This window comes from Falco punctatus (assembly GCF_963210335.1).
Source record: "Falco punctatus genome assembly, chromosome: 17".
Classification (NCBI taxonomy): domain Eukaryota; kingdom Metazoa; phylum Chordata; class Aves; order Falconiformes; family Falconidae; genus Falco; species Falco punctatus.
Genome location: NC_137597.1, coordinates 8,106,361 through 8,127,043, shown reverse-complemented (window position 1 = coordinate 8,127,043; position 20,683 = coordinate 8,106,361). Strand labels below are relative to the sequence as shown.

The following is a 20,683-nucleotide window of genomic DNA, read 5'->3' as shown; positions in this document are numbered from 1 at the left end:
GCGTCGCCCGTGGGGTCCCGCCGGCGGGCGGGGCGCGCAGGCGCTGTGCAGGAGGGCGGGGCGAGCGCACCATGGCGGGCCCGGGGCTGGTGGCCGGGGACGTGGTGGTGGACGCGCTGCCCTACTTCGACCAGGGCTACGAGGCGCCGGGCGTCCGTGAGGCGGTGAGGGCGCGGCCGGGCGGTGAGGGCGGGCCGGGTGGTGAGGCCGGGCCAGGGCGGCGTTCCCGCCTGACGCCCCGTGTGCGCTAGGCCGCGGCGCTGGTGGAGGAGGAGACGCGGCGGTACCGGCCGACGAAGAACTACCTCAGCTACCTGCCGGCGCACGACTACAGCGCCTTCGAGGTGAGGCGGCCCGGCCCGGCCTGGCCCCCGGCCCGGCGCCCCGGCCCGGCCGGCTCTAGGCCCGGGCCCTGCCCCCACTCCGGCCGGCTCCAGGCCCGGCTTCCCGCGCCGCCTCACCGCTGCCTTCCCCGCAGACCGAGATCATGCGCAACGAGTTCGAACGCCTGGCGGCCCGGCAGCCCTTGGAGCTGCTTAGCATGAAGAGGTGAGGCGCGGCGGCCGAGAGCTGGGCCCCCGTGGCTGGGCTTCGGGGACCGGTGCCCGCCGCACCTTCTGAGCTGGGCGAGCGGCCTGTTGCAGGTACGAGCTGCCGGCCCCCTCCTCTGGCCAGAAGAACGATATCACGGCGTGGCAGGAGTGCGTGAACAACTCCATGGCGCAGCTGGAGCACCAGGCCGTCCGCATCGAGAACCTGGAGTTAATGTCGCAGCACGGTTGTAACGCTTGGAAGGTGTACAACGAGTAAGGCTCTTCGTCTGCTTTGCTCAACCTGGTTGAAGTTCTGACTTAAGTTTCTGCGTATTTCTCGTGTTTTCCTGTGTGAGTCCGATGGGGATCTTTAGAACAGAAATAACTGAGCCCCTTTGAGAGAGTTATATGTGGAAGAAAAGGAAACCGATCTGAACAATAAGGACCTGTCTCAGTGGCCAAGAAATAGCCTATGTTTCAATACGTCTCAGCCATGAATTTTGTGTTATTGTTTGGGTAGCACTTGGTGATAAGGTGCTTTAATTGAGAATAATAAAGGGGGTATTGACAGCCTGCAAAATGATAATTCAGTAGTGGAAATAAAGATGACTTACTACTAATCTTGCTCAACCTGGAGCCATTATTAATAAAGTTGTTGCAAAAGCCAAAAAAAGTTGCAGACAGTATGGTTGCAGGAAGCACCAGGGCTATTTCAGTCGGAGAATATTAATGTCTACTTTCGAGAAGAGTTAGTTTAGCCTTAGGTAAAGGTGTAGACAAAGGGAATGTGATACTTATTTTTGAGCAAAGGTGAAGGGTTGCTTAGCTTACAAGAAGGGAAGCATATAGAGGAACTTTTAGCTCGCACATATGTCAGAAATCACAGAGAACTGTGCTTTGACAAGGTTATATCATGGAAACAGTAAAAATAGGTTACAGATAATTTTAGAGTTAAAAGTAGAAGATGGGTGATAAGGTAGGGTGATGCTACAGTGGCATTCTAGTCAGAAAAGCACAAGCGTACAGTAACAAACTTGAAGATAGAACATCAGCTAATGGATGTGTTTTTATGATACTGTCGGATGGCTGATCATTGTGTCTTAAAACAGTATATGTTACAATTGGAGTGTTTTGGAGTGAAGGGCACAGATTGCACTGAGAACAAGCTGTCTGGTGTTTGCATTGAAGTGGCTTGTTGTGTTTCTAACTCTGAAGAGTTAAACATCAGATTAAACGGGTCTGAACAAGCAATTCAATGTTTTCCTAATGTTTTGCTTCTGTTCTGCTATTAGACATCTGGTTCATATGATAGAACAAGCCCAGAAAGAGCTTCAGAAATTGAGGTGAGTCGTTCTTTTTGATATTTTCGTACTGAAATTAGAAGGAAAGTGAACACCTCCACCCTGCTATATAAAGGCTTGCGCATATGTTGCTGCCATGGTCATAGGAGAAAAGATTCAGTAATAATAATAATAATAATGAAGAAATCTGCCCCGCGCCCCCCCCCCCCCCCCCCCCCCCCCCCAGGCAGTTACATTCATAATGCCTATTCCACTCAAATTCTATGTTTGGTTTGGTTTTGTCTGAACCTCTGCTTTGAACAGAGTGGATTGTTGTGGAATCCGCTCTGAAATGCAGTCATATTTTCTTTCACTGACCATAGGCTTCTATTTGATGTGCAGTTGTCTCCACAGAGACGTGTTCCCTGATGTTAGGTTTGGCCTGTCATTTTAAAGTGGATGCTTTAATCATGGGTGGATAACTCAGGGATGGAGGTTAAAGTATATTGAAGTGATGTGCCTTCATAATTCACTCCATTTAGATGGCATGCTGTGGACTTAGCAAGTAAAGCTTTTCAGCTTTCACATTTAGGTGAACTACTGTCATTTTCAGCCTGCAGATGGGACTGTGTACTGGGATTTGGGTAGAAGGCAAGTTGCATGTTTAGATTAGCTGGAATTGCAGAACTGAAGTCCGGAAGGCTGAAGGAGCACTATGACGTATGGCATGCAGGCATTAGCAGTGTGAAACAAGAACTACTTAAGAGACCAAAGTATTTTAAATATCCTGCATTTCTTGGGTGCTTCATGGAATTACTGAATTTTGTGAATGATCAGTAGTTTATTTTTTCAGAGAGAACACACTTCCTATGTGCTGCACTCATCCAGGAGCAGTAGGCTTGAATGTCTGAAATTTTGCTTGTAGTAGAGTGGGAGTTTTTTTTGTTGGTGCTGGTTTTAATTTTTTTTTTTTATTTATCTCGGAGTTCTGTTTGCAGCCCTGTACTGGGATTTGTCCATCTATATGTCATAGATACAGTCCTGGCTACACAAGCGTTTTCTGGTAGTACTTCTAGGGATTAGATGTATTTTGAAATTGTCAGCAGATACTAAAATTTTAAAGAAAGGAGACAAAATTACATAGATCTTTTTTCTTCCTAGAAAAAACATTCAAGATCTGAACTGGCAACGAAAGAACATGCAACTCACAGCTGGGGCTAAACTACGAGAAATGGAATCTACGTGAGTATCTAGAATTCCTCTGCTAAATCTTCCACAAGTATATCTTTTGCTTGAAATTCTTCCATGCAAAGCACAAGTGATCTTTCAGTTGTTGTAAAATGCTATTTCCTGAATACTGTTGCTTTGTGTCATGAGCCAACAGACTTCTCACTCATGTCATGACCCAGCAGACTTCACGCCTGCTGCGCAGAGCAGGGAATCTGCTTCACTGGTTATGGGCCCAGGCCAGTACATACAAACACTGGGACTCACAGTGTGATTAATATGATTGCTTTAATAAGCGCCATAAATCAATGCCCACAAGTAAACCGCTTTTCCTATTAATGTGATGGAAGCCGTGATCATATGTTGATCACCCTCGATAGTGTTATAATAAGCAACACGCAGAAAGGTAGGAAAAATAGACCACAGAGTTGATGAAAACAGTGTAGTAAGCTACCAGGGAAAGAAAGTAAACAGACATAGGACCTGCTGGGGGGGAAAGCATGGTGTGATGATGGTCGGGAATCTCGGGCTGGCTGAGAGGGAGCTCCATCGAGCACTCTTGAGTTTATATTTTATACCCTTGCATAGGCTTTTTGTATGGATAATTTTGATAATCAAGCCTTTTCTATCAGTTTTGACACAACATGAGGTGTGACAGCACTGGATATGCGCTCCCCCTGAGCAGGCAGAGTTTTTATCTTTTGGGCTTTGTTCCCTTTGAGGTGGTGGGTGTGAGTGAGGCAGTGTTATCGCATATGCATGGTAGGGATGAGAGCCTCAGAAAGGAGGAACTACCCGGGCTACGCCCGGTCCTGCTTCTCTCTTATGGCTTCAACAGCAGTTGCCCTTCTTCAGCACAGCACTTCTTTGTTTTTTCCAAACAAACTGCCTGAACCTCACACTTTGCGCAAATTGTTTTAAAGGATTTGTAATTCAGGTCTACATAACAGTTACTATGGTTGAGGGAATCAATGAGCAAACTTTGTGAAAGGATGTGAAAAGGAGGGCATATTATCAGCTTAAAATTGCCTAAATTGTTTCTTAAACTCTTTATCTAAATGCTGGCAGTAAGTGGGTTTCAGTCTAGTAAATTAAGTTTCGTATGTTAAGGTTTAACAGGGTTAAAAACAACTCTTTGTCACTTTGGTTGTTCAAATTACCATTGATATCAACTGAGGTTTATCACATACTTAGAAAAATAGTGCTTTATTTAGTGTCTTCAAGCTTTATTGGTAGCAATAACCATCTCTGATTTTAAAACAAGAGACTGTTAAATAACACTTGAAAGCTTTATTTTTCTTTTCCCTTCCAGATGGGTTTCTCTTGTCAGTAAAAACTATGAGATTGAACGAACTATTGTGCAGCTAGAAAATGAAATTTCACAAATCAAACAGCAGCATGGGGAAGCAAACAAGGAGAATATCCAGCAAGACTTCCAGTGACTTAATCTTTACTGTCTTACCGCAGCATATGTTAAAAAATCAAAAGTAAAAATTTGGAGATGCTCTGTTTGTGAACACCTCTAGTTGCAGTTGAGTAAGGCCATAAAAGGGTGTTTTCATTGTTTCTTTTCCTTGTTTTAAATTCTAAGAGTAGGTAGGGTGGACTCAGAATGTTCAATTTGAATGTATTAATGGGTGTGGTTAAATGTACTGTTAATTGTTTCACTTTTTATATACCTAAGGTAGGAGCTCCTAAAAAAAAAAAAAAGTTTCATGCTTTTGCGTTTTCCCCTATGCCTTTAATAAATATTGTTTTGCTACCTGTATGGCTTCATCTTCACATTCAGAAACCGGCCGGTGTGCTGTCAGGGAGGGAGGCTTTGCTGTGGGAGCCCACCTAAGTGTGCTGTATGGTTGTTGTGTGTAAGCTTGAATCCAGTGTGGGAGGCTGTGTCTGAGGAAGAGGCTGCCTCCGCGTCATGGGGTTTGTAACACGCCCGTGCCAGCCCAGGAGGGAGGCTAGGGCACAGTGTGCAGCGTTGCAAAGGGAAATACTTGCTTATGGGTGTTGTGACCTGACAGACTTCCCACCTGCTGCACCGAGCGGGGAATCCTCCTCACTGGTTATAGGCCCGGGCAGTGCAAACAATGATTGCTTTAATAAGCGCCATAAATCAATGCCCACAAGTAAACCGCTTTTCCTATTAATGTGATGGAAGCCGTGATCATATGTTGATCACCCTCGATAGTGTTATAATAAGCAACACGCAGAAAGGTAGGAAAAATAGACCACAGAGTTGATGAAAACAGTGTAGTAAGCTACCAGGGAAAGAAAGTAAACAGACATAGGACCTGCTGGGGGGGAAAGCATGGTGTGATGATGGTCAGGAATCTCGGGCTGGCTGAGAGGGAGCTCCATCGAGCACTCTTGAGTTTATATTTTATACCCTTGCATAGGCTTTTTGTATGGATAATTTTGATAATCAAGCCTTTTCTATCAGTTTTGACACAACATGAGGTGTGACAGCACTGGATATGCGCTCCCCCTGAGCAGGCAGAGTTTTTATCTTTTGGGCTTTGTTCCCTTTGAGGTGGTGGGTGTGAGTGAGGCAGTGTTATCGCATATGCATGGTAGGGATGAGAGCCTCAGAAAGGAGGAACTACCCGGGCTACGCCCGGTCCTGCTTCTCTCTTATGGCTCCAAGGGCAGTTTCCCTCCTCCAGCACTCTGTTTTTTCCAAACAGCCTGAGCCTCGCACCGTGCCAAGGGGACTTTGTGTGGGGGTGACACGAGCTGTCTGATCACCTGTGGCGTATTGCAAATCACCGGCTGTCAGCGCGGTGACTTGGGCTGTGCAGCCCGGTAAGACCCCAGTACCCTCGCAGCGCCCCTGCTGACCCTGCCATCCCTGTCGCCAGCTTCTGCTGCGGGCCTGGTGCAGTGCCCGGCCGAGGCTCCCCCAGTCCTCCCGGGATTTCGGGGCTTCTTGCCACTGCCGGTGGCTTGTTCTGCGGGAGGAGCGGGTGACGGGCCCTGGGTCGCGAGGGAGCTGCCGGCTCCCCTCGCTCGTGGTGTCTCCACGGTGGACAGCGCCGCGGAGCCGGCTGCGTGGCCCTTAGCGGCCTCCCGCGTCGGCGCGGCGCTGGCGGGGCGGGGTGGGACGTTCGCGGGCACGGGCAGGGTTCTCCGCCCCGGCGGGGCCGGGGCCCGGTGCAGGTTTCGGGCCCGGTGCGGTGCTGCTGCCAGAGCCGGGTCGCGGCCGCTGCGCTGCCCCGGGGGCGTGGCCCGCCCCATCGCTCGCTCCGCCCTGCGGCGATTGGTTGAGAAGGCGCCGATGCCGGCCAATGGACAGTCACCGCGGGGTGCCGTGACGGTGTTGCGCCCCGCCCCGCCCCGGCCGCCGCTGCGTGACGTCACGACTCGCCTCTCCGGCCGGCCCGTCAGGGGGGAGCACGCGCCTCTGCGCCAGGCCGCGTGGGCTGGCGGGAGCGCGCCTGCGCCGGCCTTGGTCCTGCCTCTCTGCCGGGCGCGCGCACGGCGCGTGGTGACGCGCTGCGTGCGCGGAGCGGGGAGCTGGGTTCAAAGGAGGAAACATGGCGGAAAACAAAGGAGGCGGTGGTGGCGGGGAGGGGGCTGCCGAGGCTGGACCGGGCGGCGGCGGTGGCCTGGAGCCCGCGGCCGCGTCCCCCTCCGCTGCCGCGCCGCCCGAGGAGCGGGAGAGTCCAGGGCCGGTGGCGGCGGAGCGCGGCCTCGGGGAGGCCGAGGCCGAGGCGGCGGCGGCGGGGCCCGGTGTCGTTCTGGGGCCCGGCCCCAGCCCGGTGCCCCCGCTGACACCGGCGGCGCCGGGGCCCTTCTCGCTCCTGGACACCTGCGCCGTGTGTGCGCAGAGCCTGCAGAGCCGGCGGGAGGCCGAGCCCAAGCTGCTGCCTTGCCTGCACTCCTTCTGCCGGCGCTGCCTGCCCGAGCCTGAGCGGCAGCTCAGCGTGCCCGTGCCCGGCGGCGCCAACGGCGACATCCAGCAAGGTGAGCGCGGAGGCCGCGGCTGCCTGGTGCTGCCCCTGCCGCCTCCCCGCGGGCCAAACCCCCGCAGCGAGTAGCGGCCCCGCTGCCCGCGTTTGGACCCGGCCCCTCCTCGGCCTCGCCTGAGCGCGGCACCGGGCTGAGCGCGCCCGCGGGCCGCCGGTGCTGCCTGGGCCCGGCCCCAGCTCGCGTCGTATTTTCAAGAGACGGCCGAGGCTCGGGAGCTGTTGGACGCGGAGTGGAGCCGCAGCGCCCTGCGCTTGGTGTTTCGCCTCGGCCTTCGGGGGTGCTGCGGCAGAGACGTGCCCGCGGAGCGGTGCTCCTTCTGCCGCGCTCGCAGGCAGGGCTGCAGCGCGGAGTGCAGGGCCGCGGCGACCGCCCGGGGCCGGTGCGCGCCTCCCGCCTGTCCCCGCGGCCGGGTTCCGCGGGCCGGGCTGGGCACCGCCGTGCTGCCGGTCCTCGGCTTGCCGCGCCCGCACTTCACTTTTGTGGCACGAGGTGGGCGCAGGCGGCTCCTTCCCGGTGTTTTTATTGAGATCACAGCTTGGGTTTCATTTTTTCATGTTCAGTGTCCGGGGTGGAATTGAAAAGCTTCTGGAGCTTTTAATGGGGTGTGTCACACGTTGTGGTCCGTGGACCAAACCAGAGCCCTGGCAAGTGGTTTTGCAGGTCTTAATCAGGCCTTGTGGTCAGAGACCTTGTTTGGTGGCACCTTTCTGGTTTTAGCAAGGACCAGAGCCTTTCCTGTGTTGCATAGCGAAGGAATTAACCTAGCTCAGCAGTGGTCCTTTCATCCAGACTGTTCAGGAGCGGTTCATCTAGGATGTGGTCTTAGAAAGCCCATCAGTTTTAAAAAGATAATGCGTTAAGTATAGTCCATAAACGCCCTAACTGAAGCACTCAGTTGGTCTTGTAATCCTTTTTGTTAAATTTCAGATTCTACACTTTGCATTATGTATACAGAACTTGGAAAGCCGGGTTTCTTCTACTAGCAATTAGCAGGATTATCTGAATCTTGCTATGTCTGTTAAGATACAGGTATGGCAACAACATGGAGCGTAGCTTCTGAAGCATATGAAAACCGGAATATCAATTCTTGTTCTGCGTGTTTTGAAGAGTGCTTGATGGTGTGCTTTGGTGAAATAAGAATTAGTCTTTGGATTGCTGCATCAAAAACTTCTGGGTGATGTGAGCAAGGTGTGCGTGTGGGGTCCAGGGGAGTAAACTGGTAAAGGTGTGTGTGATCTATCTGTAGTGGCAGGTAATTCTGCCTGACCAAATGCGTTACCCATCAGGTCAGTTAAGAATGAGACCCTGACCAACCAGAAGGTGCAGTTCTGTGGATGGCGTGCTCTGCATGTTGTAAATGGGATAGGTTGAATGGCATATGAAATACCAGTAAATCGGGTACAAAATGGACATTCTCAACGCACGGAGAAGTACCACGTTGCTTAGTCATGCAGGTTCCTTCCCTGTTGGCATGGGTTTTGATAGTTGTGAAGTGTTACTTCCACTTCTACTGCTTCTCTAGTTTCTTTAACAATGAGCAGGTGTTTTTTCGTGAAGGAAGAATTAATGGGAAGTGGTACCCATAGCTTTGCCTGGAAACAGGTTGCACTTAACTGCAGGCTCTCACTGTTGGATTATATGCTCTACTATTTTATAAGCATTTAAATTTGCCTGCTATTTTTCAGTGTCTCTGCGCCTAGAGAAGATAATTACAAGTGCTGTGGAAAAGAGCTGAGTTTTTCTCTTGATATTTTCCTGGTTGCTTTCTTAATAAGTTTCAGATTTTGCTCTCTTAAGTGTTGTTTGTATTTAAAATAGTAAATATGTGTATTTATTGGGTAATAACTGTGGAAGCTACTTACCAGGAGTTGAGTGCGAGGTTGGTACCTACAGGGCAGTTCTCTGAGTGACAGTACCCTTTCCTGATGAAAGCACATGGCTGCTCTGGTGGGGAAAACAGCAAGGATGCTTGGGGTGTGTGTCAGCATCTCTTCTGCCCTGTTGCCACTCCCTAGAGAAACACAGCTAATGAAGACAGCAGAATGGTCTCAATTCGTAAAGTTTAAAACAATTATCTAAAGTTTTGGTTTGCTGTGTTGTGAAGCAGCACTGGTGAAAGATTTTTTTTGTTGTTGTTTGCATTTCTGTTGGAGAAGGTTTTTGTTATATGTATTTAAAACATACATATTTTTATGTCATTGATTTAATGTAAAGAAATAGTATCAGTTTAATAGCATCGTTCAGTTTAATGACTTATTAGGTCATTGGAATGTGCGTTTTATTTGGTGGATAGATGACTTCTTAAGACCTGGTGTTCCAGCTGTCCAGCTGGACCCTTCCTTGCAGATTTGAACAGGTTGTGAGAAAACGCCTTCTTGTATTTGTATGACAGTATTCTGGAAACTGTTTATTTCAAAGTTAGACATTTCAGATGGTTACAGATACTGCAAAACAACTTTTTATGTGCCAACTGCAGCTTCTGCTCCTGGGAAGGTAGGTTGTTTTGAGGTTTCACTGCCTCACAGAGATACTTACAATCCCTCTTAAGAAGATTATCTCAATGGAGAGAATGTGTGGCTCTCCCAGCTCCTTGTGAATGTCTCAGTCTTCATTAGGCTGGAAAACTAAAAAAAAAAAAAAAAAAAGCTGCAAGATACTTTCAGAGAGCTCAAGGGAAACGCATACAATTGGTTAATATGCACGTATGTATAACTTGAGGAGCAATAAGTTTACTAGTGAGTGCTATACTATATAGTACCATAAATTATATTGATACACTGAATTCAACTCCCGTACCCAGTGTTTGTGTATTTAGAAACCGTGTATTAATCATACCTTAAATTGTGCAGTAACTATTTTTAATTTACTTTGGAAGGGGGACATAAAAATGGTATGATGCCTGGGAGGATGTGACATATCACTTGCATTGAGTTCAGTAGTAGTTACTGTATTTTCAATCTAGAAAGCTGAAAATTCTTGCATCAACTAGGTTGCTTAAGCTGTGTAAATGCAGGCAGTGTGAATTTCAGTGAATGTTAGTACATGTCATCTGAATTCTCTTGATTCTTTAGCTTTCTCCTGTGTTGATGAATGAGGGTCATGAATAATATATGCTGGAGCCCAGCAGAGGCTGGGTTCTGGAAAGTGTTCAGTTCATACTCGTATCACTGAAAATCTTGGTCTGAAACTTCAGTCTAAATTAGTAGAGTATTTTAAAATAATGTTTTTGAAGTCTGAGAACGTTCTAGGCATGTGTTATTTTTATAAGAATTGTTGTCTCACATCAAATGATGTGAAATTTATGTTTGTGACTGTTAGAAATGGGTTTTCCTTGTTAAATACGATCTGTTGTCCATTCAGTACATGACACTTGTGATATAAGCCAGGATGGTTTGTCAAAAAAACTCCCACAAACAAAAGCAAACAACTGAGTTAGGAATGGACCTTGAAAGCAGTTAATTAAAAAAACCCAACCTATTTATATTCTTACAAATTTCAGTCTGATTGTGTCACTCACTTGATCTGTGAGGGTTTATTTTGCGGTCTAATCACTGAAACAGGAACAGGGGGGTTGATGGTATGGCCATGCTGAAATATACTTGGACCTTTACACTTCCGAGAGAAGTAAATATTATGCACATGCAGGAACTACTATTGGTATTCTCAACTGATAAATGAAACCTGGCAGAGATTCATTCCTTAGAGGGCTGCACACATGCCAAGTTTGAGCTTAAAACGGAAGTTTGAATTACAAGATTGCATGAGTACTTGCAAATATTTCCTGGACTGTGCAGCTTTATCATCATTATAACAATGTAAACATCTGAGACGATTTTGAATTTTCTTATATTCACTTAGTACTTTTGTGTTGGGAATCAGCCTGGCGCATTTTAACCCAAATCGAACATACGTGTTTAAAACCAGATGTCTAAAAGTATGCTGTTCGCACAACAGTAATTACGATTGTACAGGGTTGATGACTTGATTGTCAGTGGATGATGCAGAGTTTTAGGCTGGTGCTAATTGATGCCACATAAGTATCAACAGAAAATCTAAGCTGCTTCTTTAAAACTGACATTCTGGAAGTAGCGTGCGTGACACAGGTTGGCGGGGACTGGCAGGTGTCTGGCTCGCTCACTCGCTCTCTGAGGAGCTTCTTGGTTTTGCCCAGTGACTGTATGCTGGGATAGCAACTTCACAGCTTCTCAGAGCCTCCGTTGCAGCGTTTGACCATCCTGGCCATAGACGTGAAATACATGCAGCCTCGCAGCAAGTTTTGCCTTGTTCCTGCTTGGGTGTGGTGATTCCTGTCCTCTTACTGTGCATCTCCGGGAGGAGTCTGCTCGGCCCTGTGCCCTGGCAGGGGCTGCAGCCTCTCCTTGCGCTGAGTGTCTGGCCCTGGACACCTGGGTCACCACCCCAGGCTTTGTCCTATCCTGGGGAGGCCCGGTCCGGGCCCAGTATTCTGCAGCGCTGGACAGGGTGAGGATCCTGCCCGGGACCTGCTGGTTGTGCCTGGCTGGCACAGCTGCTGTTTGCTGGAGGGGCTACTCTTGGCTTCTGTTCAACTTCTTGTCTGTAAGGTACTTTAATACCCTAAAATCAATGTTTCAAGTGAGGTCAAAGTTACTTTTTTTGTGTATTCTTAGGATTTTATTACTCTTGAATGTCATGAAGCAACTAAAGAATTGATAAAGTTTTTCATATTACAGACCAGAGCTTATGTTAAAGGAGTTGAATCTTATGGAAATATGAATTTTAGGATGTAAGTAGGGATAATTAGAAGTGGGAGTGTTTGGGTTCAGTATTCAAGTAAACTTTGAGAGATACTTTGAATTTCTAATTTTGAACTGCAGGCAGGACCCCCTGTGCCAGTGCAGTGCTGGAGGGGCACCAGTGCTGAATGTTGAATGCTGCTGAAGTGAATGTGTAGCATCTTGTCCCCTGATCACATAAATTGTGTGCGTGCCATGCCCTCCCCCATTCAGATCGATTACCCCTCACCCTGTACTAGGTTTTGCATAGCCGTTTTGCCTGGCTGGCTGTGACTCTGCTCCCCTTCCCTCCCGCCCCACTTGCCCCTCTCTAAGGCCAGGGCCACGGTGCTGGCGGCTCCCAGCCAGCTCCTCCAGTGTCGGTAAACAAAAAAAACCAGATTGAGAGGGTGGTAGTGTGTGCGTTTGGCTAGGAAGTAGGCTAATTCTCACTGGCTCAGGAAGCCTTGCTCTTACAGGGGTGGCCTCTGAAACATCTGATGAAATTCCAGAAGGGAATTTCTAGAAGTGTGGGGTAGGGAGCAGAGAAAAAGATTCAGAAAATTCCAGGTTTTTTTCTTCTTTTGCAAAAGTAGGTGTGAGTTGAACACGTGCCCTTGTGTCTTGCCTAGCAAAGATGTACCAGAGGCAGATAAGTCTACTTCATCTTGTGTTAAAAGTGCCAAGAGTCTGAATTCCTTAATATCAAGCTGGAGTGGGGATGATGTAGGCTTGACATAAACTTTCCCTGGAGGCGATTTTTCTGGTTTGATCCCACAGGACTGGAAGTAGAGAGAATCAAGCCATTGCGCCTCAATCTCTGTAGCTCTCAAGCATTTTTAAAGTTTGGAATAGTATTTTAGTGTTGTCAGGATTAAGATGTCAGACTGGGGAAGTGAATTCTGAGCAGGTTTTTGAGTAAATTTGCTGCTGAAGCTAGTTCAAGATGAAGGTTTTCATAGTTATATTAACCTGTTGAAAAAATTGCCTGTTTTGAGATGCATGCAAAATAGCAGTCAGAGAAATGTTATCCTTGGGAAACTCTAAACATAAATATATACAAAGTATTCTCATAGTTCAGAGTTACAATGAAGAAGAGTGGTAGTGTTGCAGCTTTAGATGTTAGCTGGCAACGCTAGATTAAAATCAGCTTCTATTTGAAATCTTAACTTCAAAATGTTGCATTGTGGTTTGCTGCTGTATTATATGCAGGTTTTTTAGCAGTCTTTCTGTTCTTATGAAAACTAAATTACTTTTTCTCCTCAGTTTACCTCAGTGTTGTGTTTTTCGACATTCTTTGATGTATCTGTGGTCTAGTTTAGTGCGCTTTATCCAAATCATAAGGAGTTAAAAGGATTACATAGATGCCACTCTCATTAGTGTTCCTAATGAAGGCTTTGTCTGACAAATAAGAACATCAAGCGTGCAACTAAGGAAGGTGTGACTCCTAGCAGTTGTATAACTAATGGTTCAACATGTGTTGCCTAGTAAAACTTGTGCTGCCTGCCTCTTTGACAAAACTCCTCACCTGAGGAGTCGCGTGTGCCCTTAGAGCGGGCACAGCCCCCGCAGGAGCTGCCGGGGGAGCTGGAGCCGCACGGCACATCCGTGGCTTTGCGGTGCGATGTTCGGGGCAGGAGCTGTGGCCGGGGCTCCCGTCCCGTGCGCACACCGTGGGCGGTGCCTGGAGCCCCGTGTCCCGGGCTCGGTCCCTTACGGGGATGCGGCTCTCCCTTATGGTCCTCAGCTCAGAGTAGTGTCTCGGGCAAATGGCTCTTTTGGCTGTGTCATGAGACTCCTTAGGAGTCTGTCACAAGGAATCTGGGAGTCTCTTTTCTCCCTCTGTTGCAGGCTGTGGAAACTCTGGTAGGGAGGAATGGCTCATGGTGTGAGAAGATGGCAAGTGAAACCTACCTCCCTTTGAGTGGGGTTGGCAATGCAAGGCAGGCTTTTCCTACCTGCTGGATTGGTGACTCTCAAACCAAATTTCCAGGTAAGAAATTATTCCTGCTTCTCACTTAAATCAGCCTTAGGTAGGGTAAAAGGAGAGAGAGAAACCTCAGTTTAGGCTGTGTGCTGTGTGTAGTGGTGGATGGGGGACAGTAAACATGGATGAGTGAAAATGTTTTTGCTGCTCTGGATAACATGGGGAGAAGTGTGTGTCAAAAAGTAGAATCTGATCTGAACTGCACAATAAATTGGAAATGGATTGTAATTTATTTTGGCACAGTGCTGATGGAAACGACAGGGAAGGGAAAATTAGGCACGCACATATAGCTGTGTATATCGAGTAGAAGAGAGGTAGTAAGTATTTGTGCTCGTGGTTGTTACAGGTCTTATACGCTATGGGGTTTGTGATGCAAGTATCAAAACTGGTGATGTTGGTGCTCCTAAACGCAATGTGAGAAGCTTGCAAGCTTGCTCCTGTTATCTGGTGCTCTTGTAAAACAGTTCATTGTTTTCCATGGCCTTTTAGGTCCACGGGCTAATTGTTCTTGCATTTCTTTATGGAAGTATTTGCAGGAGCATCTGTGGATGGCTAGTGAAGTTTGGGGGGGCGTGTGGGTTTTGTTTTTTTTTTTTCTTGGCACCTAAAGTATGCCTGTGTTCCTGCAGTCAGTGCTGTTGGCAGTGTTTTGATGATACTGTACTGTCAGTCAGAAAGGAATGGCCATTCAAAACATTTTAGACCCTCAGTGCAGAGTCTGTTGTGACGCAGTCAGTATTACTATTTCTTCTAATATTTTTGCCAGGAAAGAGGCATTTGCGTTTTATGGTTAGGTGAAACCAAGCTATATGGGATTTGAAATGTGAAGTCTGAAAGAAGCTTCCTGATTCTCAACTCTTTGCTTCGGCGCTGCTGTTAACTTCTGGAGTACTGAGTTGTGGCTTCAAAATAAACTGAAGCCATCTTTGAGAATGTAGGAAGTCTTTATGGTAATAATTAGGACTGGGGGGAGATCATAAACTAGTCTGACATTCATCATTTCTATAAATGTATCTAATTCTAATTCAGCTGTGGTTTAGAAAATACTTTGATCTTTTAACGATATTTTTTGCTGTGTGCTGTTCTTTGGAAGTAGTTATGTGCCTTTTCTAAAAGCAGTTACAGTGGCAATGTGTGTACTCTGTGTACTAGGGCTAACATGTTAGTTTTGTTCGAGTTTTTTTTTGGAGGAGAGGTTGCTTTTATTTTTTTAAACAGTATTAAGCTTCTAATTTTAATTGCAGGAAAACAATGTAGGTAAGTTCTGCTGGAGTATAAGTAGGATGATATTTTTACTTTTGATTTTTTTAAATAATTTTTTTGGACTGAAACTGGCAGTGCAACCTTGTTCTAGTAAATTATATAAACACCTGAGCCTTAGTTTGTCCTAAAATATATTTCATTAAACTTTTACCATAAACTTCATTAGCTTGCAAATTATCTCAAGTTTTGACAAATAAGGATATCCTTGGTTTTCTTCTGAGTAAATGCTATTTCAGTGTGACTTTACTTTTCCCTCTCTCTTCACAAAATCAGCCACATCCGTATCTTTTCAGTAATGCAGTCAGGTTTCTAGTACAAATGATGCTGCATTAACTTGTTTTATATTAGACTGAAAGACTGGGACACGAGTGAGCATGATATGTATCGTATATATACGCCATCTAATATTGAAAAGCTACTGTTGGAAATAGTGGATATACTCACAGCCAAGTGTAACGTGCCGAATGAGAATTGCAAGACTTGGGATTGTGATCTGTTGAGATGTGTGCAGAACACTGGTGGTTCCTTGTGTGCAAAATGTATTTGAATATGGAGGTGGCAGAAGTGGATGTTTGACTGTCAGAGCAGCGTTTGTGGACTCCTCATTCCCTGTGTCCTGTCAGACAGAAGCAGCAGACAAGATGGAATTACCTGCGGTCAGAATCCAGCCCATGGGCTGCCAGTTGTATTGCTCTTTTGACATCAAAAGGCTTAATTTTATTCAAGCCTTCGGTGATTTGTCTAATTTAAAACCAGAACAAAACCTGCCTTACAGGAAGCAGTTTGCATCTGTGGAATTTGACTTTGCGTTGTGTAAAGATTATAGATCTTGGGCTGCTTCTTTTTTTTTTTTTTTTTTTTTTGGTGCATGTTATTTTGTGTGATTAACCCAAGAGAGCCCTAAAATTTGGGCTTGGCTGTGGCTGGTTTAAATGCAATAGTTTTAATGGTAAACATTTGAAATTTTTGTTCTGTGAGAATATAGATGTCAGCTGCTAGGTGGCTTTTGTATAGTATCCCCTAAATAATTTTGTGTCAGTAGGAAGAAAATCTCAAGGTTCAGCCTATGGGGGAGGCTTCATTCTTTGTATGAAAGCTGTTGTACATGTAGGTACTGAAATACTGGTATTTTTTCACATCCTGCCTTTGAAGTGTGTCTGGTTTGTTGAGACAGGAAACTTTTAGTTGGATTATTGCTGCTCTGCAGTGAGTCTTCTGTGTTCTGAAGCCATTGTTAATTTTAGCACTTGAAAAAATTAATGCTAATTTACTACTAATGTAATTAATCTCCCTGATACAAGTCCTACTGTTCTAACTGAATATCCACAAAGGAGTTGAGCATCATTTAATTATACTTACTTTTCAAAGTAGTTTCAGGTGTCCCAGTGTATAAAAACCCCTCAATTTCTTTGAAAGCTTCTTGAAAATGACATTCACAATAAAACTGTATAGGAACTTGCTTTAAGACTAGATGACACTTCTGGAAAAAAAGTGTTAACCACTGCCTTAGTGGTGAATACCTTTTCAAACCTTTAATGTAGGTTGTTCATGGAACATCTTTGAATGTCAGTTTGGTTCATGTAGCAACTTCTTTGCAGCTCCACTGAGGATGTGAAACTCTAGTTTAGCAATTACAGAGAATAACAAAGCAGGATACTGGAAGGGAAGTCTAATTGATATCCAGTGTTAAAGCTATGCGTGTACATTTACATCTACATATGCCAAGTGCTGTGTGTGCTGCAGGAAAAGCAGTTGTAGTTGGCACGAGACCATTTTCTGCTACTGACTCTTGGGTTTTGGTATTAGCCTTCCCTGCAGAACACTATTTAAAAAAACCCTGAAACCTTCAGATCATTCACATTACTGCATCTGCCTCCCTGACCTCGTGGAAGAAGGTTATGTTAGAAAATATCCTCTGTTGTATCTGGGAGAATATTGTGACACACTACTGCTTTGGTATTCTAAGGAACATCACTGAAGTCACACCTGGTTCTCACGCACCTCTCTTAATGCTTGTCTTGAGACAGACTGGATAACAGGTGGCTATAAGAAGTAATTAGCAGACTCCTTGAGTTTAACAAACTAAAATTAGAAGGAAAAACTTACTATATTTGCTTGGGGAGAGAAAATGGCTTGGCTAAAAACATATGTTATTTTGGGAAGAAATCAGTAGGAAAAACTGAGTATGATGTAGAAATTATCATGACTTCATTCTAGGCAAAGGATCTTTTCCTGAAGATGTGTGTGTGTGGCTTTGGGTTTTTTTTGTTTGTGGTGGTATTGCTGGGGTGGGTTTTTTGGGAAACCTGTTTTACATGGGTAATGGCTGGTTTTTAAGGGTGATGTCAGCTGTGGAATCTGTTCATTTACCCAAGTGAAATGAGCAGTCTGAGGATTTTGTGTTCATTCTTGTCATCTTTTGATTCTGGGTATGTTGATTTTCACCCTCTTTTTCTTAAAACTGGGAAACTTTTTCTGTTTTGCAGTTGGTGTAATCAGATGTCCAATATGCCGCCAAGAATGCAGACAGATAGATCTGGTGGATAACTACTTCGTAAAAGACACATCAGAAACACCAAGCAGCTCCGATGAGAAGTCAGAACAAGTATGGCACTTTCCTGCTTGCTGGGATTCATGTGCTGTTTTTGGTTTTGTACATGTTAGTGCTTTCCAGGAAAATAATGGTAACTGACTGTTTCCCTTTGCAAGGTGTGTACAAGCTGTGAAGATAATGCTAGTGCTGTTGGATTTTGTGTAGAGTGTGGGGAGTGGTTGTGCAAGACTTGCATAGAAGCTCATCAGCGAGTAAAATTTACTAAAGATCATATGATCAGAAAAAAAGAGGATGTATCTTCAGGTGAGTGTTTGGATATCACTTATTCCTGCCTGTAGTAAAAACATTTTCTCTTTGAGACATGTAAGAAGAGAGGGAGGATTATTTAGGTAACAACCAGCTGTATGGCTTTCCCCAAAGATGTGGGGAAAGTTTAGTAAAAAGTTACCAGTGCAAAATCAGTAGCTCTAAAAATAGAGACAAAAATAATTTTAAAACTAAAATGGGTTATTTGCTAATATTTTGTACAGTTTGATGTCCAGTGTAAAACAAACAAACAAAAAAACCCCTTAAGTACAGAAGAAAGAGAATGAGGCTGCAGCCTTTGGGAAGGATTTAGATCCATTCTTGGTAATCCTTTTGTTTAAGTAAAATGGAGGGGTTCAAATCTGGAAAGCACTGACATATTGGTAATCATCTCTACTGGCCAAGGACGTTAAATAGTGCATTTTGCAGTACTTGATTATAAGGAGCAATTAAGTTCTCCCAGGAGAGAAGTACATACAGATACGCTTACAGTCATACTCAGTATGATGCTGCTGTTGCATTGACATTGCTGATTAAATGTGGAATTTGAATTTATTTATTTTAGGTTTAACATCTGTCAGTTAGCAAAATGTAATGTGTGAAGTGTGCGTACAGTTTGTTTAGCTTTATTAGAACTTAATTCTTAAACTATCATTTGACTATATATTGTTTGTAACCTACTGAGGTAATGTGGAAAACATTCTCAAAACAGGTAGAAAGTAACTGGATTTTAGCTTAGGAGGTTTTATTTGTAAATGGGGTAAAAGTTCTGATTTAAAGTCCCATAGGTTCTAGACAGTCTGGATGTATATGAAGACTGATCATATTGAGGAGAGAAGATTTTGACGTGTTGCTCTCTTTACATTTTAAATAAATTAAGATCTTCGTGATTGTGTCATCATGCTGTTTCAAAGGAGTAATGCTTTGCTTTCTGCCAGCTGTTGTCAGAATCGTATTAATAGTTGAAAAGTTTGCTATTGAGTTTAGTTCTTTTAGACAACAATCTTAATTCACTTGCTCTATCAAATTAACTTTGTTTTTGGAGAGGTTTCTCTGTATGTCTTAATGGGTGTTTTTTAATAAGAAATATTACCAATGTAAGTTAAAATGTATTAATCCCAGTAGATGAGAAACCCTTAAGGTGAAATCAAATTACAGGGCGCTACAAAGAGTTACTAATATCTGCCTTAGGAGTGCTGTATTGTGTTTGTCAAGGTGACACTATAGCTCCGCTTCCTCCTCAATAACCTGAGTGGGGAGGTGCTGAAAAATGGCTCTTCCAATAAAGTAAGCTTTCTGTCAGGTTTAGGATGGTGTTCATGAAGATGGAAGCCCATGTGTAGTCAGTATGCTAGCGTATGGTGAGAATGTCACCTGCCTTCGACTCCTTAGTAACTCTCTTGACTGTGGGGAATGGCTATTAATTATTTTCTTAGAGGAGCTTGTTCCCTTCTTTCTTGTTAGACTTTAAGGTATGTCCTGGAGACTTTAAAGTTCTATTAAGGAGTGTAGATCAGCTGTAGATTCATGAGCTCTCTTTCTTTACAATAACTTGCATGGTATAACAAACTTCAGAAACGTTGGAGACTGAGGAAGACATTCATGTTTTAAACCTTACCTGCTGTATCTTCCAAAGGCTGCTTTCCTCTGTGCTAAGCTCGAAATATCTTTAGAAGACTGTGCAGCACTTCTTAGTAAACTTGGAACTATTTTTTGACATTGTCTGTTATTTGCTTAAGTGGAAAAGTTAAGCACTTCAGCTGGGGTTTAAGGAACTCTTAATGCAGGCAATGTTTGCTTTGCGTTTACCACTTCAGTTGCATATGACTTAATGAGGTTTATAAAGACCTTGAAGTGATAATTTAGAAAACCTCTGGGTGTCTGACAGTATAAAGGTTTGCAAGGTTTGATCCATCCTTCAGTGTGTCAGAGATGAAATTGCATATCATTCAGTTTTTAAACTTGTGCACGCTGTCCCGATGTTTGTGAACAGTTTTTATGTTTCTACAGGTGCCAGTGCCTTTTGAGGGTTTGTGACAGGAGAGGAGTTCCTCCTCCTCCTTGAATACAGTAAAGTGGAAACAGCTATAAACCACTGGCACTGTAAATATTGCAATGAGAACGTATTCGTGGTAACTTTAGGGTGAGAACAGGCCTGTAGTTGTCTTTGTCCAAATTCTTGGTTATTACTTAGCTTGGAAGTTAGCCGTTTTGCTCTTCAGATTGTCTAAATTTTATTTTAAAATGCAAAAATGGTTTATTTTTAAAAACAGAGGCCGTGGGAGCATCTGGTCAACGTCCTGTTTTCTGTCCTGTCCACAAACAAGAGCAGTTAAAACTTTTCTGTGAAACATGTGACAGGCTGACATGCAGAGACTGTCAGTTACTGGAACACAAAGAACACAGGTACAAATATTACCATGTCTTAATTCCTGTGGTGCACTTTCTTAGAGGATGAAATGACATTGATTTAAAACAGTTATGTCACCAATACTGTTGCATTTACTCTGTTGGACTGAAATGATCCTTTGCAAAGGAGAACCTGTGTGGAGTGCTGAAAACTTTAAGGGATCAGTTAGTTGAGCTTTGTCAAGTATCTTAAGAGCAGATTCAAAACAACGTGGTCTGAGGCGATTTGGTGTGATTAAGGTGCTAACTTGCCTAGCATTTACCAGTGCTGTCGCTCTGTTCAGGACTTGAATAGAAATTGCTACAGCCCTGAACACCTGGTACTGTAAAGAAGCAAAAGTGATAGTGAGTCATGGATGAGGTAATTTTTTGAAAGGACATATTTTATTATGCAACAG

The 20,683-nt window shown here is 44.9% G+C and overlaps 2 protein-coding genes across 6 annotated transcripts in view; both read left to right on the top strand.

The window, feature by feature from the left end:
• Positions 1–12: 12 nt before the first annotated feature.
• On the top strand, positions 13–4,808 carry BCAS2 (BCAS2 pre-mRNA processing factor). The gene is made up of 7 exons (XM_080367875.1): positions 13–164; positions 252–344; positions 479–549; positions 645–806; positions 1,826–1,876; positions 2,975–3,055; positions 4,353–4,808. Exons 1-7 carry the CDS (start codon positions 72–74, stop codon positions 4,480–4,482), a joined length of 681 nt encoding a protein of 226 aa, XP_080224001.1. The 5' UTR covers positions 13–71; the 3' UTR covers positions 4,483–4,808.
• Positions 4,809–6,249: 1,441 nt separating this feature from the next.
• TRIM33 (tripartite motif containing 33) overlaps positions 6,250–20,683 on the top strand; it is a 40,547-nt gene continuing 26,113 nt past the window's right edge. For 2 of the 5 annotated variants that reach the window (XM_080367835.1, XM_080367834.1), the window contains exons 1-4: positions 6,264–7,006; positions 17,503–17,621; positions 17,726–17,873; positions 20,150–20,282. In XM_080367835.1, the coding sequence (XP_080223961.1) occupies positions 6,577–7,006; positions 17,503–17,621; positions 17,726–17,873; positions 20,150–20,282 (830 nt within the window). In that variant the 5' untranslated portion in view covers positions 6,264–6,576. Of the gene's footprint in view, positions 7,007–13,435; positions 13,760–17,502; positions 17,622–17,725; positions 17,874–20,149; positions 20,283–20,683 lie in introns of those variants that run through there. The other 3 variants (XM_080367836.1, XM_080367837.1, XM_080367838.1) reach the window with 3 other exon arrangements.